The following is a 22,523-nucleotide window of genomic DNA, read 5'->3' as shown; positions in this document are numbered from 1 at the left end:
GTTATATGAACAGCTCAGGGTCAAAGTCCTTTGCTCTACACCACCATGCTGACCCTCCACATAATACATTAAAATTGATTTTATGTAATGTTGTTGAAAAGAAAAACGTGCTTTAGAATCGGTCCTTATATTAAGCTTTAGCATGGGCCCCACTCTAATCTCAGTGCACGTCAGTCCCCATTATTGTTTAATGAAGTCTCGGAGGATCTGTTGAAGTGATTTGAGTTTTTCTGCTGTATTTCACTTTCAGTACAACGGCTATCATTTATCTGTTGCTAACAGAAGACCCTGAATAGTGCTCTGAAAGCCACTTGTTCTTTTTTGAATGTCTTTATGTACGCTTGCCAATGTCAATTATTTAAAGCTGCTTTGTTTTACAATTTTTTGTTGTTGTTGTTTGGGAAACAACTTCATTTTTTAAAATAATAAATTTTGACCTTGCTTGTCCTGTTGTGATTGTATCTATGAAAATTATTTTAAACTAACGTGAAATGCATCTTAATATACTTACTATGACATCAATTTACAATCTGTAGGATATCTATTTTGTTTACATCGCAAACACAGGGGCAATGATGCACTGTGCTACAGAGTGATAGGAATCAGGTTCACACCCTTGAATGGTAAATTCCCAATCGCAGTCAGGGGGAAATACTGAGGCTAGGTTTCCTTAAGTGACAGAAGAAAAGTCAGGGGGAGGAGACTCACTGCAGCACAGATGCTAAGGGTCCATATGAGAACATCAAGAGTTCACAGTTTCTCATTTGGAGCAGACCTCCAATATTTGATGAGTATTATTGAGTCACAATATTTAAAAAGAACATTTATCGTTGTTCGTATTGTGAATGAAGGAATGGGAAAGCTAAATCTTCTATGTCTACTTTTAGTGCCATGAGTCAGAACGAGTGGAAACTGAGAGCTACGTTTGCACAACAAAGTTAATCAAGTTTTAAATGATTTTCAGTAACTTTTGCTATTTCACAAACTTTGCTGGCCCTTTTTGGCAACTTTGTTAGTTTTCAGGTATTCCTAACATGATTAAGAATAGGATATGTGCTGCCATTGGACCACCAAAGAAGAGGACTGCACCACTATTGGACCACCAGCGAATAGGATGTATGGCAGTATAATACCACCAGAGAATAAGACACAAATCAGCACTAAACCACAACAGAAGAGAATATGTACATAGCTGGTAGACCACCATGTAATGTAGATGCATAAGTCAATAGACCACCACGAAAAATGGATGTATGGCCAGCAGATCATTATGGAAAATGAACCCCTCAAATTCAGACATAAAAACATCCAAAAACCACCACTTGTTATTGGAATCTGTTCCCTTGCAGCTGGTGTTGCACTGGTAGAGATATAAATTTGGGACATTTTCAATCTCCTCAAGCATGACACCATTATTTCAAAGTGACAAATACACCTGCACAGCCAAATTAGGATACAAATTTGGATTTTTATGAATTGATAAATTTTTGAGACAACTTGGAAATTCAATTTTTCTATCTTAATAAAGGGGACACCCAGGTGAAGAATGGAATTTGACAGACACTCATTGTATCATACAGCAATTACCCTAAGCACAGGAATGGACAAGTACAATACAAAAACATAAATTGAATGCAATCTTTCTTGGCTCAACAATGTCGATTTATGCCAGCCAGGAGGAGACTAGTGCTATTGGGCTGCACATTGAAACAACGCCTCAGGCAAAGATGTTGGTGCATAATTGGGAAAATGGATAATTGTAGTGCAGATAATGGAGGTTCCTCTGCATTTCAGATTTGGATTTGCAGCTGATCCTTAGTTATCAGTCATGCATACGTATGGTTTACTTGTCTTGACTTGATGCAACCTTGACAATCAGTAACAACCTATGACAGTTGCTATTAGAAAACCTTTCCAATTGCTTAGCAAAGGATCATGACAGGTTGATCCTTCTTCTCTACCACTGGTTTGTGATTTGTTAGCATTCCTGACAAATTTTACTCTTTTTAAAATGTTTCTTGCATTCCTTTACTGTTAGGTCAGTCCACACACACAATATTCTTAGCTTTACGAGTGGTTCGGTAACTTCCTTACAGGCTTCTGAAAATGTCAATATTCAGATGCATACCAGTATCAGGGGCTGTGTGAGAGTGGCGTCAGATGACTTGCTTTCAATTTTTCTTCCTTCCATGTGGTAACGTGTCTACCTTTTACTCAACATCTTTTTCCAATGATACATCAATGTTTCAAAACTTGGTGTTTGGAAATCATGGGTATAAACCCACATCTAACCTATTCTTAGCACAATCCATTGGAGCGCCAATGTGCTGTCTATTTAATAAATGTTTCCAGTAAATTACATTTAATAAATGTCTCTAATATGTTTTTAAATCCAAATGTAGTTGGCACTGTGTTGTTCTTATACTGTAATATTTTTAAGATTTGTAACAATCCAGCATCAAATCATTAAAAAAATGGGAATTATTATGGCTGGAAACAACTTTACACAAAGCCACCGACAAACTTTACCTTGCCGACTGACTCAGTTCTCACGTCTGCCCAGGCAGGTGTTGTATTAAAAATTCTCTTAGTGAGAAGAGTGCATGAAATCACTGTGCCTTTTCCAGCTCCAAGTACTACTTAATTAATCTGCCAATCAAACAGCTAATATTTACATCCATGACTCCATACAAAGGGAAAAAATTAGAATATATTGTGAAATAAAACACTAGTCCTTACAGGAAAAGAAGCTTTCGGCCTGTCATTAACCCCATACAGCAAGCTATTACTAACATTCGATCACTGTAAAGCACCTGAGTGCACCAGGTTTATAGCAATGGTGTAGTTCTGACTACAATGTAGTTATGCTATTTGTGACAATATCTCCTTCAATAATATTTAAATTTGTGCCAATGAAAAGGAAAATTATGGCACTGTTACATGTTGGTGCAATAGCAGCTTAATAATGGGTTCCTCATTATGTTATAAAACTTTATGATATGACTAATAATGTTTCCTTTTCCAACATTAAGATCCAAAAAGATTGTTCAAATTTATCACCCTGTTTGCACCATCAGCTAGGAGAGTAGTTATCTTGTTCTTGTGCTGTGATAATGATGGGGAAGTGTTTTAAATATAATAGCTTATTTTTTTAGTTATGTTAAACCTATGATTGGTTTATTCATTTATGAGCAGTTGCATTTCTATTCTGTAATTGATCCATTTATATCTTATAAAACCAGTGATGTAAAATCACAAGCATAAATCCCCTTCATAAAGGAGAGATATTAAATCTCACTGTGGTCCATGTTTAAACATTTTATTTAGCTACCACTTTATAAATACAATCTCCTGTCGTATTGTAAATGGTGAGTCAGAGAAGATAGTTGCTGCCTTATCTGTCTTCAATGTCATTGTGTTACTGATTTGCTCCTCTCCCCATAACTCTTCTTCTTGCCACTCTGTCTTTTTCATCTTTCCTTTCAGGTGGGAGGTGATGTGGGGTAGTGTGGCATTATGCAGTGGGAAAATGGGCCACTAATTGCTACAGGCTGCATTTAAGTTGGTGGTTGCAGGGAAAATGTACTCCTCAGCAGCTTTCTTCCCATTTCCTCCCTGAATCACTTGTTCTCATCCACCCTCTCACTCCTATTGTATCCCCAACCGTTTTGTCTCCCAGCACCCATTCTGCTTCCTAAGCCCTTCACTACCACCACTAATCCTACCTCTTCCTCTTTGAGTAGCCCATTTAACCCTCATATCCTCCCCTTCCCCTTGATCCACTGTCACTCACCTTACCCTTAAACCCTCCATCCACTCTCCTTCATTCCCACTTGCTCCGAAGGGTAGTTGTCGTGATGCTAGAGGCCCTCTCAGCTTCAACCAGTTTCCTTGTTCCCCTCCCTTTCTATCTGTTTTCCCCAAAGTGGTTTTGTTTGTTTTCAAAATTAAGCTCTTGTTTAAAAAAAATTAGACTGAGGAATAAAGAATTGCCTGTCTGCCTTTCTTTCTGTTTGTCTCATAGTTGGTAGAAATTATAACCTCTGTCTCACAGGTGTAAGCCATTAGCATTGATCTTTTCTAATTGTCAACAAAACACAGGTGGAGATCATTACTCGGCTTTAAAAATCAACTGGTGTTTTTTTGAAAATTGAAGTCACATTAAATGAAGAAAACATTGGGGGAAAAATTATGGTCCGTTTTTGGGTGTACAACTGACAGTGTGCAGGCAGCACGCACCCAGGCCAGTAGGCCCAAGGCTGGCCTGAAATTGGGCCTCGGGCCTTATTTTAATGGTTGCACCAAGCTGCCAGTACCTGTCGGTCCTCTAGAGGTAGCTTGCCGCTTTTCCACAAAGTGATTTGGTTGGCTGGCCATGTCAGGTAAGTCCCAGCGGGGGCGAAGGAAAATGAGAGGGGGGTGAACAAGAATGGCAACGGCCTTCAGGGGTACTGTGCTCCTGCTCCTCCTGGCTCCACTTGATAATTTTTGTTTGCAGCCACGTTAGGCTGCAACAATGGCAGAAAAACTGAAGTGGAGCAGGCTCGACACTTACTCCATTCAGGGCAGCCCAATTTCAGGAAGGGATATTAAAACAGCCATTAGGCCCCTCATTAATATATGCAAGGAACCTAATGCCTGTTTTAGGTGGCCGCCAGCTACGTCTGAAAAAGTGCCCAACCCAATATGGGGTTGGACCTATTTCAAGCGCCTTTGAGGAGCGGGACATAGCCCTGCAAAATTGGTCCTTTTTGCCCCCATTTTCCACCCAGAAAACAGGCACAACAAGGTCCAATTTCTACACCATTGTCTCTTTCTTTCTGTCTCGCCTCTCTTCTTTTCTCTCTCTTTCTTTATCTCTGGCCCTGCCTTTCTCTCTCCCCAAATCTTCTCTCACTCTCTCTGACTATCTTAGCTTAATACACTTTGTAAAGTTTATAGAACACAAAAATTGCAACAGGCGAGTTATCAAAATGATGTCAATTTTTTTCTCCCAGGCACACAAACACATACATAAAGTTGCATACAGACACACAGCCTCTCTAGGGTTTTTGTGTTTGGAAAAAAAACTCAATGTAAATTTTATCACAGTAAAGTTTTTAAAATTTGTTCTCTTGTTTTTCAAAATTATTTGATAAAAAATCTACTGGTCAGAAAGTGCTAGAAGGAAAGGAAAAATATCCTATCTACACCGCAATGGCACTGATGTATCCTGGGAAATTAGGTATTCATTGCGCAATCTAAATTCAACTCACAGAGTCACAGCTCTGGGGGGAAATATCAAGATCAAGCCTAGGCTTTTGGAAGAAGCTGAGCCTTCAAATAAAAAAATAACGAAGACATTAAAAGACACAAAAGACAATTCAATAGATAAACGTAATCAAGTTTTGTGTCATAATACTGTAAAACAACCAACCCTTCTTCTTTTGTATTATATGAAGGTGTGCTGCAATACTCAGTGGCCATAATGGAAACATTGAGGCCTGATTAAGAAAGCCACTAATTTCTGACAGTTAAATTTGATATGGAAAGATTTCAAAGAGTGCAAAAATGCCACTGTATATATTACAAATGGCAAATAATACATGGGAGAGTGCTGAAACATTTAATATAGGAACAGGAATAGGGCATTCACCCCTTGAGCCTACTCTGCCATTCAATAAGATCATAGCTGATCTGTACCTCACCTCCTTTTACCTGCCTTAGATTCATATCCCTTGAAACCCTTACCTAATAGAAATCTATTGATATCGGGACATAGGAAAATGTATTTTCAGGGTTGAGATAACTCTCTAAGTGGTTCACTTTGTAGTTAATTGTATCATCTGAATTACTCTGTAACAGAATTGTTGAAAAGTGGTATAACTTCAGTCTGGTGTCAAACCTGGTTTACGAGGTTTGTAAAGTGGCAGAGTTGTTTTAAATATTTTCAGTGTGTGGATGATCCCATGTGTGCTCCCGAAATGTTTAAATTTATGGCCAGGAGCCAAGTTCTGCACATGTGTATAAGTATGCATGCACAGCACTCTCGGCTGGTGATGAGAATTCAGTTGGGAACCAGACTGTATAAACAAGATACTGCCTGGCTGGGACCAATTCTGCAACCATTGATCTCAGGCTGGTCACTACAGTATAAATACACCCTTATTGTTTGTAACATATGCTTATTGTTTTATTTTTCAAAGTTTCAAAAAAAAACTGAGTTATCATCTAAAAGGCAGTATAACCCTGTGACGTCATTAGTAAGGTAATACTGTGCAGTTAACAAAAAGAGTATAATTAAGCGTTTTTAAAGTGTAATTATTACGGGGGATTGTCAGTGTTCACATTATTAAATGGGATTAAATTAATTGCAGTGCAAATGCACAAAAAGAATTGGTGCTGAGTGGACAAGCCATCGGCACAAAGTCTCCAGAACCCGAATATAATTAATCATACTGTGAAAGTTATTCATTCAGAGAAAAAAATGCGTACCTGTATTTCATGGGCATTGTACAATGTTGTCAGGATATATAGCAGAGGACGCCTTAACATATGACCATGTGGTTGAGTATATTGTGGCAACCACACAAACTTAGGGGTCAGGATAGTTCAGCAATGTCTCTGGGGTTTGGCTGGAGCTGGTGAAATATGTGCGGACGAGCGGTCCCTAGTGTCCGTGTCTGTATATATGTTCTTACTGAACTGGTGAATCGTATTCTAAAAATAATGAATCTGGTTTTAAAGTCTGGAATGTGAATGCGTGTGTTTAGGAATAATACACAGTTTTAATATGGATCCTGTATATCTACATCCTGTGGCTTTTATTCAGTTTACAGAAGAAATTGGTGGAAGGTGAAGTTGGCCATGTTTAGATGGTGACCTCCCCCACATTCACTAAATGAGTTAACGGAGGAGCTACTCCAAGGTGTCACTCTCGCTGTTGATTTGTTATCCTAAAGATGGCTGTTGGTTTCTCATCTCCACAGCAGACAGTAGATGGCGCATTTGGCACTCGTCTACTAAATGTAGCAAGGTTTCCTAAATGGGAGTTTTTTTTAAAAAAGTAACACTGGGACATGAAAGTAACGATCAGAACCTTCAAGTTGGGGGCGAGTTTGCAGCATGTTGGGTTGTGTTGTGTTATATGCCGATAGATCATGGTAATAAGTGACAAGGGGAAACAGAGAAGCCGCGCCAAGTTACCAGGAACTTAAATCCACGCGGAGTCCGTTCAAGATGTTAACAGTGGAAAGAGGTTTTCATGTCCTCTAATTGCTTGAAACACGCAACCAAACCGTTGGGACTGTTTCACCTAAAGTTGATGAAAGCGATTTAGGTAAAAATATTTTTGATTCGTTTATAAACACTGATGCAGAACAAAATTCCTTTAAAGTATTTTTATTTAGCAGAAAAGTAAACTTATCCCCCCACCCAAGAAAAGTCGAGACTGACGCGTGAGCTGTTGCTTGCAGTGTTAAAAGTGACCTTTGTTCTTTTGAAACGATTACACACTGGAACAGTTCGCTAAGATTTACCCAGAATCACACCCACCTCTTACTACCTGTCTAAATGAAAACGCCAGGATTACTGTAGTTTCCGGTGTGATTTAAAGGTCACTGGATTTAATAAACAGGCTCAAAATCAACAGATTAGGAAAATTGGAGCGAGGAAATGATTGTGAAAAAACCCTGAGCAAAGCGACCTTGTGCAGCATCTAAATATCGCTTCGCTATATATTGCTTTTCTTCCTAATTCTTTAAATCATATTTAAATGCCGAGTACATATAATTAATTATATTATATATAGACATCATATATGACAGCTGGACAATATATACTTGTTCTAGCTGAGGTGTCCTGTTTGCTCACTTGCGCGTATTGAAGGAATGGATAGCAGACAGGTAGATAATTAGAGATAGAGAGATTACAGAGTTGATATTGGTAGCGACACTGTCCTAATCCTAAGCTTTTATTTGCCAGCACTCGGTTTCTTTAGGGACGCTTGTGATCAGCTCGATGTTTAGTTTAAATCAGCTTGTATGTATTTCAATGTGTTTGTGGAGTGCTTTGGAAATCAACACGAGAGATCACATAACCATTTAGAAAGTACAAACTGTTGGGAATTTGAAGACTGGGTGGCATTGGGGGATTGACAGCTGTTTGACCATGTTTGCTGCTGTTTTACTAGAAATACGGCGGAGTGAAAGCCCACCCCAGCACCTGTTGCAGTGCACCAGCACGACACGCCGAATCTACTTCTTAGCTGGCCTTTAATACTCAGCCCTGTTTCCTTGGATTACAAGTTTCTAATCGCCGGGGAAAACATGTCATTTTAGTCACTTGCAACAAATTTATTTCAATAAAGCGATGAATTTCTACAATAGTTCACAAAGTATATCAGCTGTCAGTATGTACTGGGACCAGGCAGGATCAAACTGGTCACTGTAACAAATCATTCAAATCTGTACAAATTCCCAGTACAGTAAATAAAACACTATCCGTTTTACAATAACGATTAAACCAGATTATGTACAGCTGAACTCTCTACGGATATTTACCTATACAGTCACATCAAGCCCAGTGTAGTAGTAGCACTGCGCGCTAAGGCTAACTCGGAATACAAAAGTTTGAAATTAAATATTCCCTTATAAAATGCAAGTTTGATCGAACCAAGTAATCAGGCGAAGTCACTCTAGGAAAGAATAAATATAATTATATACATATCTATATGTATATGTGTGTGAGGTTCTTAATTATCTTTAGTCGCTCGAAATAGATTAGCGAGTCAAGTGTAAATATTGAGGGAGTTCGTTGCCATAATTGTGGAACAGTGCGGATAACATGATGTATTACAGTGATGCACACAGATTTATTATACAACAGCGAGTACTTGCTAAGTATTAGTAGCTAGCGGCCTAAGTACAATTGTACACAAATAACCCTGTCACATTAGGCGCCTGTCGGGTAAATTGTGTTTATATCCAATAAAGTTTGGAATTACCTGTTTGTGTGGTTTCAATGTGCGTTTTTCCAAATTCTTGCCTTAAGCCGCTAAAAAGAAACGTGAACAATCAGCATGTTCGGCGTTTGTGGTGATGAGGAAAATATCACCCATGATGCACAAAGAACTAGTCTTGAATTTTAACCATGATAAAACATCCATTTACATAATATTGTAATTCTGACCTCAAGTGTTGGATTTGGGAATGTATCAGGAGACACACATCAACGACTATTCACGGGTTCAGTTTCATCTGAATAAAAATTTACACACAAGGTGATCTTTCAAAAGGGCGCCGATGTTTGAAATTAGGTCCGAATATTTTTTTTACAATTTTGGATTGGGTATAATAATAAAAAGGGATAGTATATTCTTCCAGCTCTGGTTACTTGCTAGGAGGCCATAAAGTATTATCCACAACACCAAATGTGTGTTTTGTGTGCGCGGTTCTAATGTTGGGCATATTCTAGAGATGAAAAGTGAAGCACAGCTCCATCAATACTATTCTCTCAAAAATAAATCTGCAGTTGATTTATTTTATGAGCTTCTACCAGGCTAGTTGTGGTGAGAAGCTCAAAGTGAACGGAGATTGTCAGTTTACTCTAATACCGCGGGTTCTTTCTTGTTTCGTGTTTTTTTCACCATTAAAGTTGTTGCCTCCTCCTTCCCTGGGACATTACAAGTCTGTTTTAAATGAAGAGCATATTATATTTTTCTGTTGCCAAACAGAGCAAACCTACCGCAGTTATTTATTTGAATCCATGTCATTATTTCTCATATATTTTAAATGTAAATATATGGAGGTACACACATCTCATGTTAATAAAGCCATCTATTTGACGAGGGGCCTGGCTTAAAAATCAGATAAAATATACATTACAGAAACTACTTTAGATGGACCAAGAATATTTTTTGCTAAATTCTCCAGCGTCGTCGAATTGGCGGCTTTAATTGAACAAACAAAATAATCTGCAAAAATCTATTGTTTTTAAATGTCCTCATGCCGGAGGGGTGTTCGTTTCTTATGTTGTAATGCAATGTGTGTTTCAACAGAGCAACCCATTGAATCCCTACCACGGGCCAATAACTGTACGGGACTACAGTACAGGCTTCATTACAGTGGCAGATTGTGCAAAATTGAAAGGAAATAACCATGGAACAGGTGCTTTATACGCGCGTTCTGGAAAATATTTATTATATTAACTCAATTCAATTAAAAAGGAAATAGAAACATTCGTAGATAACATACTTCAAATCAGATCACATAAAATATTGCTAGTTACAGTGTTAAGAAAAATGCACAAATTGCAGGGTGAGCGATATTGCTGCTGGTATTGTTAGGAGGGAGACTGAATCTGCCTGATGTAGGTTCATTGGTGATCCCTGTCAGATATCCCTTTAAGAGGAGCCCGGAGCTGATCTCCGAGAGGGAGCCCAGCTCGCCCCTGACGTCACAGCCACGTGACGCCCCCTGTCGGATAAATGTCTATTGACAGCAGATTGACGAGCAGAAGAGGCTTCCGCAGCCTGGCTCAACTCTGCCAACTTTTGAAAAACAAACTTTGCACCCAGCCTCGAACGGCTGGGCAACCATATACAGCCCATATGCACGTGCTTGGAACAGAGAACGGTGATCCAGCGGTGATATAAAACCAAAGGGAAACAAAAACATCTACCTGATCTGCAAAGTGGTCGATGAGAAAAAAAAGAGAACAAGGACCTCTTGGAAAGGACTGCGGGTTCCCTGATACCGATTTGTTCTCCTTTTAGCCATTCTGAGCCACTCCACTAGGGGGTCTGGGAGACTGGAGATTTGCTACCGACAGAAACATTGAAGATACTGGGCCGATCACTTCAACAATGACTCTAGGTGCCGAGATGTCTGATCATTCTCTGCTCTCCGAGGATACGGATATTGATGTGGTCGGTGATATGAACGGCAAAGATGGGAAATACGGTGGTTTTCACTCAGACAATGATTCAGATGATAACTTAAGCAGAAACGTTTCTGAGAATGTCGAATCGTCTGATTTGTCCAGCGGATCTGACCCAAGTACAACCAGGGGAAGTGACAAACCGTGTAAAAGTGCTCTGGTTAAACCTCCTTATTCTTACATCGCTCTGATCACTATGGCCATCCTGCAGAGTCCAAAGAAGAGACTAACACTCAGTGAAATCTGCGAGTTTATCAGTAATCGTTTCCCCTACTACAGGGAAAAGTTTCCTGCCTGGCAGAACTCCATCCGACACAATTTGTCCCTCAACGACTGCTTCGTGAAAATACCTCGGGAGCCCGGGAATCCGGGCAAAGGCAACTACTGGACCCTCGACCCCGATTCTGCAGATATGTTTGACAACGGCAGCTTTCTTCGGAGGAGGAAACGATTCAAAAGGCAGCAACCGTCCGAGATCTTGAGAGATCACGGCAGCTTCATGCCAGGTTTTGGATATGGACCTTATGGTTGCGGCTATGGCATCCAGCTGCAGAATTTCCACCATCCCCATCACCATGCTTCACCGAGCACTTTCCCATTCCAAACTCCACACTGTGCAGTGCCATCTCCAGCCTCAATGTTCCCATCTCCAGCCATCCCGTCGCTTTTACACGGCAACGACCTAACTAGGAAATCCTTCTACCCACAGTTGAGTCCCACTCTACCCAACCTGCAAGGATTGAAAGCAGACCCGAGCCAGGCCAGGCCTTCCTTCTCCATAGACAATATCATAGGGGCTGCTCCGTCAAATGTCCCCGGGTCGCCATACTCAGCCCCGGCTGGAAGCCAAGCCCAGGTCCTGGCAATGTTAACTCCGGCACTCACACAGTCCCAGAACCCTCTAAACTTAACACATGAAAATGTTCTACAAACTGGACAGAACTTTTCCAGTAAACTCACAAATCTTAACACCTGTCACTATTAAATTTCTCGTCCCGTGTAAGGTAGGAATTATACATTTTTGAATATTTGGAACCACACAAATATGTTTCTGTTCTGGAAAAAAGACAAGATATATTTATCACATGTATATATGTAAAATATAAAGAATGCGTGGGGAATATTGAAGTCTTAAATGTCATACTTTATAGTGTTATCTGTACTGAATATTAAGTCTTTTCAACATTTTGATCCACTATACTGTTCAAGCACTGTTGAAGGACGGTTAGGGACCCTCAGGATTATTAAACCGATTTTTTGATGTAAAATGCGTAATTTACGGAAGAAATGGAGAAAGGAGAAGTAATAAACGAATCTTCTAACATTTCAGTTACTATTATGGTCTAGTCCCTAATTATCTGTTTTATGTTTTTTTGTAATTATTTGTACATAGATATAGGAAAGATGTACAACATACACACCTCCTGCCTGCTGTCCCGTGGTTGTGCATCGATCTATTTTATGAGGAAAGTCTGTGAATAATACAGTGCTATATGTTTTAAAATGTTCATCAGGTCTTTTGGTGTAAATTAATAAATGTTTTGAACTCTGAAAAATATGTCTTCACATGTATTTGTACATAATATTTGCACATAAAATTTTAAATGTAATTTTAAGTAACTATCAGTGCTTACGATTTAGCAGGACTAAAGAATAGCGGTAACGCAATACCCTACAGTTAATTTTAGCATATTCTATCAAATACGATGACATTAACTATGGAATTGTCCGAAGAAAATAGTGCTTTCCAATTTAATAGAATATTTCGTAAGTTCTAAGTTTATTATATAAATGGCAACGCTGTAATTAACAGCGTCTAGGGAAAAGCCCAGGCAGGCGTCCATTTAGTTTAACTAAGGGGATCAACCGACACTATTTTGTAGCGTTGCTGAAACTAAAAAGTGAATTTAACGATTTCAGCTATACTTAACTGATTTCACATTTAGCAAAATTTAATTTTTAACATATATATATATACATTTGCACGCATTTTTAATTCTTAGTTTCAGTTTAGAAGGGAAGCCAAAAGAACAACCAAGATGTCCATTATTAATGAAATGTAAGAGCTGGTCTTTTTAACATGTTTTTACACGGAACAGCAAATGGGTGAAGGGCTGTTTATTTAATGGAGTAACTATCGAGCAGAGCAGTAAAGTTTTGTACATTTTACAAAGCTCCTTATACTCATAACGTAAAGTTTAACTGGAATTTCCATTTTAATTCACCTGTACATGGGTCAGTATTTTCCTGAATACAGTTTTGATCTAACAATTTACATACTTTTGGTGCTTGTTAATCTGATGGTGTTGGTTGGAACTGCTCCTTCTCAGCTCCCCATAAACCTAGTAGATCTAGTTTTGGATACTGTTTTCTGGATAGCACTAATTTGCAGAAGCTTTGTATCTGCTGTAATCCACATAAAGACCGGCTAGTTTGTTTATGTTGCTGATAATGCCTCGTCCTGAATTAACCGCTCCCAGTGAGCGGTCTCAGCCCCAGCTCACACATTTGCTTTTGAAAAGCGATCTTCTGTCAGACAGTTGGTTGTCTTTTATGTTTGTGTTGCTTCGCTTTTACAAAGGTTGTTTAAGACTCGAGAATCCGCTCCATGGGAGAAAATAGACGGGCAATGAATCTATTTTAAAAGTTTGCCAACTACATGTTTTACTTCGAATCGTGGTTCTTTTATTTGCTAGGACTGTGTGCAAATTGCTACATTACTAAGTAGGGTGTTTCTGACACGCCGATTACCTGAAGGAACTTCTTTTTGAAACCTTTGATGATGTTAAAATGTTTTCTCTGTAGTTTCAGTCCTCAAGTTGTCAGTGGAACTGTTTTTAATTACTGACATCAATGTGTACATATCGGCCGCATCATTTCGACTAATTGACAAAAAATGAAGACGTACTTCAAGAACCACAGAATAAAAGGAACACGCCTAATCAAAATACAGTATCCTTCTTGTTCGGCCTATCTAGGATGCAATTCAAAAAAAAAGTATCAAAATCAAATTCACAAGTTTTTTTATTGTTCTACTTTTTCTCAAAGTATCCTGTCTAGCGCTTTTCCCGCTATTGTAGCCATTTTGGAGCGTTTAAATGACTGATAGAGGATTGAGACATGTAATAAAATGACCAGTACAGTTTTTGCTTTTAAGTTCATGTTCTCCTAAGGTTCCTTTAAGGAATATTTATTTTCAGCAATGTGTTTACTGATTCGTTCTGGTAGTGTAGATTTCTTCATCAAAATTGATCGATTGTTTTTTAACTTTATGAAACTGGCCTGAAAGGAAAAACAAGAGATGTTGCAAAGTGAAAATAATGTTGACTAGATAAGTTAATGTCGCACTTGGCTTGTGTCATTCGAGAGCGTTTATTTAAAATGTATATCGACCATTATGAACAAGCTGTCAGACTGGATAGTGATATATAGAGTTTAGTTTTAAATGCTTGGGAATCTGCCCTATTTGGAACTGCAGGCGAGGCGAATAGTGTTAGGCAGCTCGAATTGTAAGCTGCGGTTTTAACCCATTTTTAAAACACAACCAGCATGGCTCTCGGACGTTTAAAGATGGCCATTCTCTTTTTGCTCCTATTTGTAAAACACGCCTAAAAAGTACACCCAAATCGCTACTTAAGGGTAAAGTGCCGCCGCCTCGCTTTTTGTGTGCGTTTGAATGTTGCCATACAAACAATCCATGAAGAGAGCGCTCCTTACACGTTATTTGAATGGCAACTGAAACAGTTCGACGCACACAAAACGTTTGCGGTTTGCATAGCAAGGAGCCACACACACGAAATAGGAGCTTTCACCTTCAGCGTAAATCTTTTAAGGACCACGTTAATAAGGGATTATTTGCAATAACAGCAATAAAAACGCCTAAAATCCAGTACCTGTTTGCAGTAGGCTGTGTAAATCTCAAGTTATTGTTCGATGGGTCGTCACGGGCGCTGAAGGTTGGATTGTTTTAACCCAAGTAAATACTAGTATAAATATACAGTTTATCGTCCGCTTAATAGACTTTAGCGTTTCACCTCCCCCCCCCCACCCCATCTAGATGCTAAAGGGGATTTACCTATAAACTAGATCACAGGGTTCGCCTGAAAATTAATTCAGTGATTAGGGTTTTTTTTTGTAGCTACGAGCTAAAAAAGGAGTTTGTCAGTTTTATGCCAAGTGTGGGGCTGATATGTAAAGTAGCTGAATCGTGTTCCATTTGAAGGATGTGTTGAATTGAGGCGAAGCACTGGGGATAGTCATCTGGCTGGCATATAGTCAGCCTCTCTGCCCACGCTGAGACCACGAGCAAAGCCCAAACGTATTAACTCACACTTTAGTGAGATTTATGATGCAAACGCACCAGCTTCTCCGTGGCAACAGTGGATTTTGAATGCAGTTGATACCAGTGATTACATTTAAACAATAGTGTAAGACAATTGCTAATCACGAGGAATTTTTATTTACCTAAACCGCTGAGTAATATTGATAGAAAATTTAGGAAATACCATTTGCGTTCTTTTCACCCTCTCCTTTTCTGATCAATATTTCCCGGTGTTAATAGTAAATATATGTTGAAAACATTAAGCTTTTCTTAGAGTCCACGATCGATATAACTGTTTTATAAGTTGTTTTATGATTATATACTCAACTACAAAAAGCGTGCATTTAGTGTGCATTCAAAATAATCTGGACATTTTAAACCAATTACAACATATGGCAGGATATCAAGTTTACTATCAGGATTAGCACTGGCCAACAAATAATTGGTTTGCACAAAATATAGCACAACTATGATGTTACTATATGTAATTCTATATCATTATTGCTATCGCCAAATCTTAACATATATTAATCTTTTCAAATGTAGAGATTATTGTTTTAGACGCTGACATTTTACATTCATATAACTAAGAATTTATACTTTCAAAGATCTTACCGTAGGAAAATATGCATGCTTTACTTTTCTAAAATGTACGGTGTCCTTTAAATTCTGAATATGAGATTAGCTTTCCATTTCGAAGATATACATTCAACTCGATTGCACAATATACCAGAAAAAATGCTTCCAAATCCCAGTGCTATCCAATTTGAATTGTTTCTTTTGTAAACAGACCGATCTTCTAAAAAAAGGCAAATAATGTTCAATGATAGGAGAAAGTGCAGTTAAATTAGAGGATTTAAAATGGCATCCTCTTTAATATAGTGTTACAAAACAGAGCAAAACCTGTATTGTTTTCACTCCATTGCAATACATCTGGCAAACATATCCCATACCGAGTTAGCCTTGTTGCATTTAAGTGTCATTGAGCTTTCCATAACCTGATGAAATATCAAAATGAGAGTTTCTGCCCGCGGACTCCTGCAACAGGTGTCGGATTCGCTCATAACAAGAGGGTTTTCTTTGATCCTGAGGTTATTGGTGTCATCCATCCGAACTCAATTCAGATGCAAATCATTTGGGTTCGATTCCCTGCTTTGATGGTGAAGAGAGATATTGGTCGAAGTACCGTGATTTGTTGTGGAGCTGGAGGATGTGGTGCGTAAACGCAGTTGCTCTGATGCATTATATATCATTGGATCCCCGCAATGATTGTTACCAAAAAAACAGTAGGAACTGTAAAGTGAAAGGAGATAAAGTCTCTAGGAGAAAGTTATTCTATTAAAAAAAACGGAGCGAGGATCAAGTAGATAGGAAACGCAGTGACGCTTTATTCATCATTTTTATATATTCCTCTTAAGCATTACAATCTGTTCACTAACAAGAAGTTCTACATTTTTAGAATCATTTATTGTAATACGAATTCATGATTAATACCCAACAAACATCTTATTCGTTGCCTGTTTTCTTTAATTATTCTTTCCATGTATAATCTGCAATCAGAAATTGAAACGGGAATCACAATTCGAGTTGTTAACTTCCATGCAAAATAATGACGATATTTTTTCGGAAGAATCAAGACGAGGCATTCTCAACATCATCTTTTGTTAACATCCTTTTTATTACAAGTCCAATTATTGGTTTACTTCCCGCCTTAAAACTACCATGTATTTTATTTTATAAAGTGATAGATTAGATCACAAATATGATAATATTCAAAGGGATCAGAATCCCAATTCATACTCTTACATTCAAAACGCTTACATCTAATTTATGGTTATTTTTTACAAACAAACCATTGATAGCGGATGACAAATCACTTAGGAAACATAATATCAACTTTGGGTAGCTTTTTGACATATTTTCAACTTACTGTGACAAATTGATAGCCACCTGCCCTCGTCATTTAACCACACACAGCGAGCGCGGTCGCTGCATAACTCAGCAACGTGCTGCAGATTTACACAGCGGAGCTGCTCTTGCACACTTGCTCCATTAAGAAATAATCTAACAAAATCATTTTCGCCTTTAAATATTTCACTGGTAACCTCATCCGCAGCGTTTTACTTGAGGTTTGATTTGGCCAAAAAATGAATGATCTAATTAAAATTTTCACGACGTGTGCGTTCTATGTTTATAATAGTTCAAAAGTCTTCCATGCGTTTAATGCCAGTGTAATTGATCGATGGCCATTTTATCTATCGCATGTTCTTTTGCATCTCCTTTGTATAAAACGCCATTATTTTCAAAATGAAACAGTTGGGAATTGAAACATTTTAATAATTTTATCTTTTCAAATGTTTGTTAAATAATTTCAGAGGGTCGCAGTATAATGATACCAAGATCGTCGTGGAACTTACCTTGATCACAGGGTTTGAAATATAGAATGGAATCCAATAATATTTTTAAATTACACAAGGAAACGCGGGAAGGGGGCTTTCGTTACATGTTTGATGTTTAAATATTAAATAGGAAACGGCCAAAGAAATGATTAAATATAGTTTACGGTAAGTTAACAACCACAGAACGCAATCATGTTTATCAGGATGAATAAAACCAGTTCGAAAAAATAAACACCGCGCACTATTTTAGTGTTCTGGGAAAGAAAATATGAATTTAAAATAATTTTCCTGGAAGAATATAGAACATTGCAAAATAGCCGCTTATATATTTTAACAAGATTGCATAGAACTTTCATTTAGGAAGGCGCGTGGATTTAAGTTTGTGTTTTTGGAAAGATGACTTGGAACATAAAGAAGTATCGGTCTCTCTAAATGGTGTTCACCTCGGGTTCTGTTGTTGGATTGGGAATGTGTTGGACCCTACTGACCCCTCGAAGTGACAAAGGTTCCCTTAACCTCACCCTCTCCGAAGAGGACAGCTGGACCATACTAACAGTAACTCCTTTCAGCTCCTCTGACAGCATCTTCACCCTGGAGGCATTATCTGGAATGACAAAGTGACTGCACCTGCAAAGTCAGCACATCCCGGCTAGTAGCAGACTTGCTGTATGGATCTAGGTAAGTTCCTATTGCCTAACACACTTCAAATAGGCAATAACCCCTTTCTAGCCCCCATTGCTTCCTCACTTTCAAAACGAGGAAACTTCAACCTACTCGATTTTAGAAAATCTAAATTCAAAAATAAATGTCGACATGTATGTTGAAGTTCACCAAACTTGTGATAAGTAGGAGTAAAAGGTGCATCAAACGTTATGTTGGCAAAGGAGGCAACGGACCTCTGGAGAAGGCTCTTGCCAGTTAAATGGAAGAATACTAATGCAGTATTTAAATGCAGAGAGAGGTCAGAGACTTATTTCTTAATATGAACTTTTGCCGTGAAAGGGAAAACGTTTCTATCATTTCGAGGATTTGCCTCCACCATCCCAGGGCTACTGCTATGCAACTACTGTACGAATTAGCGATGCATACTGACTTGATTAAGAAAAAATACTTCTCCTGAAAGAAAGACTACACAGAAATTTTTCCACGTTTCATTTTAATTGCTTTTCGCAATGAGCGCGCGCACACCCACAATGGTTGTATTGGTGAGTTCTCAAGCTCAAATTCTGGAATAAATCCAACACACATATTTGTGTTTTTACAGAAATAAACAATATAGCTGTATTTCTTTCCACAAACTTAATTCTGCAGATGGTGTGCCCACATAATCACACAAACACACGCTCACACTAGTATACATACACATATGTACACACAAACACACACAACATATATAAGGGGTATATGTCTCTGTCTTGCATGTAACAGTTTGTTTCTCAACACTACTGCAAAACTAAGGATAATTTTAGATAATTTCGATCTTTTTAATAAACATATAAAGCTTCATTTACATTCTTATGGAGACGCATTATCTTCCCGTGGTATTTTTCATCCCCTGATTTTCCCTGAGCAGCCAACTATACAGACACGATTGCAACTGCTTCACTTCCACATGCCCAGCAAAGATCATGAGATACAGATATACCTTTTCTTCAAAAACTTCAGCGCGGGGGGATTATTTAACCAAATTTGTACAAAACCAATTCTATTGCCCTTTGACTTCAAACCGGTCTGGGTGTTCAGGTTGTAGAATATACTTTATTATGAATATCATAGAGGTTAGTATTTTCCGTAGCAGCAAATTATTTTACACCTCATTCCTAAACATTCATGGTCTTTAAATGTTTACCACTCTTAAAAAAAAGTAACCACAAAATCGCAAACGGGGCATGTTTCATCTTTATCCTGTAATGTGTTGCTCTTGCGTATCTTAGTTATGTAGGTCCTAATTATAGACACAGTCACAAAGATATACAACTCGAGTTTATATTACAGATATCTACAAAAAATATAGTCAGTGGAAATAAAGTAGTTATCTATTCCATACAAATATAACAGGTCAGTCAACGTCTGAAAGGGAAAACATGTTAAGGTTACCAGTTCTGATGAAGAGTCTCACCTGGATCGTTAGTCTAGCTTTAGTCTACCTTTCTCTGACAGATGTTGACTGATCTGCTATGCAATTCCAGCAGTTCTGTTTTTATTTCAGATTTCCAGCATTCACGTGTTTTAACTTTGTTTAATTACAAAAATATCAAACTGTATATAAATTCAGAGAAAACGTCATAGAATGCTTAGATCGTTTAATGGATTTCCTAACTGAAACGGGCTTATGGAAATAGCCACCATATTTTAATGAAATTATTATCTATTTATACGTATTCTAATTGATAGTTTTTAAAATATCAACTACAGCAACTAGTACTACGGAACGAAGCGATTTGAAAAATAAACATATATAACAGTGTCAGAAATTCATTTTTTTCAATCCAGCGTCTTTATCGATGAAGTACCATGAAAAGTAGTAGAACGAAAATCTACCCTAATCAAGTCCGAGTCTGAAGGACTAAAGAAATTATTGGAATCTAAATAACGGATATAATGCTAACTGTGATTTTCATATCTGCTATGTTGTCGATAACTTCTGTCAATATAAATAGTTGTTTTTGTATCATAGTAATTAAATATACGTCAGGGACCTACTGATAAAAAATATGCGTACTTCTATGGTTCCACTAAGAACTATATCAAACTAGCTTAGTGTCGCTAAAAAAGTGTCTTCCTTTATAAGAATTGATGTTGAGTCCTGTAGCAACACTGAAATGATAGATAAACCGTCCTGTCTACACTGCCATATAGACGGTGATCGTGAGTTAAAGTGAAAATGTAGGAAGGGGTGTGAATTGTGTGTGTGTAACTGCCTGTGTGTCCATCGATATTTCTAAATGTGTGTACCTGTATGCATATCAATGTGTGTAAGTGTGTGTCTATCAGTGTGTGTAAGTGTGTGTCTATCAATGTGTGTAAGTGTGTGTCTATCAGTGTGTGTAAGTGTGTGTCTATCAGTGTGTGTGAATATGTGTATCCGTCTACCCATCAATATCTGTAAAGATGTTGGAAAAGCAAAACACTTCAGATGCTGGAAATCTGAAATATGAAAAGAAAATGATGGAGACACTCTGCAGGTCAGGCAGCATCTGTGGGGAGAGGAACGTGAGGTTAGGGCTTCAGGTCGATGACCTTTGTCAGAACCAGAACATCTTCGAACTGAAGCGCTAATCCTCCCTCCCTCTCTTCGCAGATACTGCCTGATCTGTTGGGTATATCCAGGATTTTCAGTATTTATTTCTGTAAAGGTGCGTCTATCAATTTGTGCATTTGTGTGTCTATCAATGTGTGTATAAGTATGGATGTGTGCCGATCAATATGTGCAAACATGTGTATCAATGAACTTGCGAGCGTTAGTAAATTTACGTATGTATGCATATCAATATATGTAAATATATATATTGTGTGCCAATGTGTATATTGTGTGCATATAAATACGTGTGACTGTGTCTACTTTGTGCATATCAATATGTGTAAATGTGGGCATTGTGTGCATATCAATATGTGTAAATGAGTGTATTGTGTACATATCAATATGTGTAAATGTGTGCATTCTGTGCATATCAATATGTGTAAATGTGTGCATTGTGTGCATATCAATATGTGTAAATGTGTGCATTCTGTGCATATCAATATGTGTAAATGTGTGCATTCTGTGCATATCAATATGTGTAAATGAGTGTATTGTGTACATATCAATATGTGTAAATGTGTGCATTCTGTGCATATCAATATGTGTAAATGTGTGCATTGTGTGCATATCAATATGTGTAAATGTGTGCATTGTGTGCATATCAATATGTGTAAATGTGTGCATTCTGTGCATATGTAAATAAATGTATTGTGTACATATCAACATGTGTAAATGTGTGCATTGTGTGCATATCAATATGTGTAAATGTGGGCATTGTGTGCATATCAATATGTGTAAATGTGTGCATTCTGTGCATATCAATATGTGTAAATGTGTGCATTCTGTGCATATCAATATGTGTAAATGAGTGTATTGTGTACATATCAATATGTGTAAATGTGTGCATTCTGTGCATATCAATATGTGTAAATGTGTGCATTGTGTGCATATCAATATGTGTAAATGTGTGCATTGTGTGCATATCAATATGTGTAAATGTGTGCATTCTGTGCATATGTAAATAAATGTATTGTGTACATATCAACATGTGTAAATGTGTGCATTGTGTGCATATCAATATGTGTAAATGTGTGCATTGTGTGCATATCAATATGTGTAAATGTGTGCATTCTGTGCATATGCAAATAAATGTATTGTGTACATATCAACATGTGTAAATGTGTGCATTCTGTGCATATCAATATGTGTAAATGTGGGCATTGTGTGCATATCAATATGTGTAAATGAGTGTATTATGTACATTTCAATATGTGTAAATGAGTGTATTGTGTACATATCAATATGTGCAAATGTGTGTGTGTGTTTGTGTCAGTGTGAATCTGGGAATATTTGTTCCTGCTATTTTTTTCAGCTTTATGACATTTCGAGTTTTCGAAGCTTTTTCGTGAGCAATTATTTCAAAAGAGCTGCCTTGTGCGATTTAAAGCCAGATCTCTGTCTCGTGTGTATGTTTCCATATTTTGAGCAGTCGGTTTCCCTTAGATGCAGAAAAAAAAACTTTGTTCCCTACCGGGAATTAGTCTGATCGTTGAATGGTTGTATTTTAATATCAGTGCCTGTAACCAGAGCAACGCATTAGATCATAACTTTCTCGAGTGAAGCGTTTGACTGTGTGTGGTTTGTG

The 22,523-nt window shown here is 37.9% G+C and overlaps 1 protein-coding gene across 1 annotated transcript; it reads left to right on the top strand.

Moving 5' to 3' along the window:
- The first annotated feature begins 10,542 nt into the window (after positions 1-10,542).
- On the top strand, positions 10,543-12,454 carry foxd2 (forkhead box D2). The gene has a single exon (XM_067989698.1). The coding sequence runs from the start codon at positions 10,844-10,846 to the stop codon at positions 11,900-11,902; it is 1,059 nt and encodes a 352-aa protein (XP_067845799.1). The 5' UTR covers positions 10,543-10,843; the 3' UTR covers positions 11,903-12,454.
- Positions 12,455-22,523: the final 10,069 nt, after the last annotated feature.

This window comes from Heptranchias perlo, chromosome 9, assembly GCF_035084215.1.
Source record: "Heptranchias perlo isolate sHepPer1 chromosome 9, sHepPer1.hap1, whole genome shotgun sequence".
NCBI lineage: Eukaryota > Metazoa > Chordata > Chondrichthyes > Hexanchiformes > Hexanchidae > Heptranchias > Heptranchias perlo.
The sequence above is the reverse complement of the archived record's forward strand: the minus strand, read 5'-3'. Positions and strand labels throughout refer to the sequence as shown.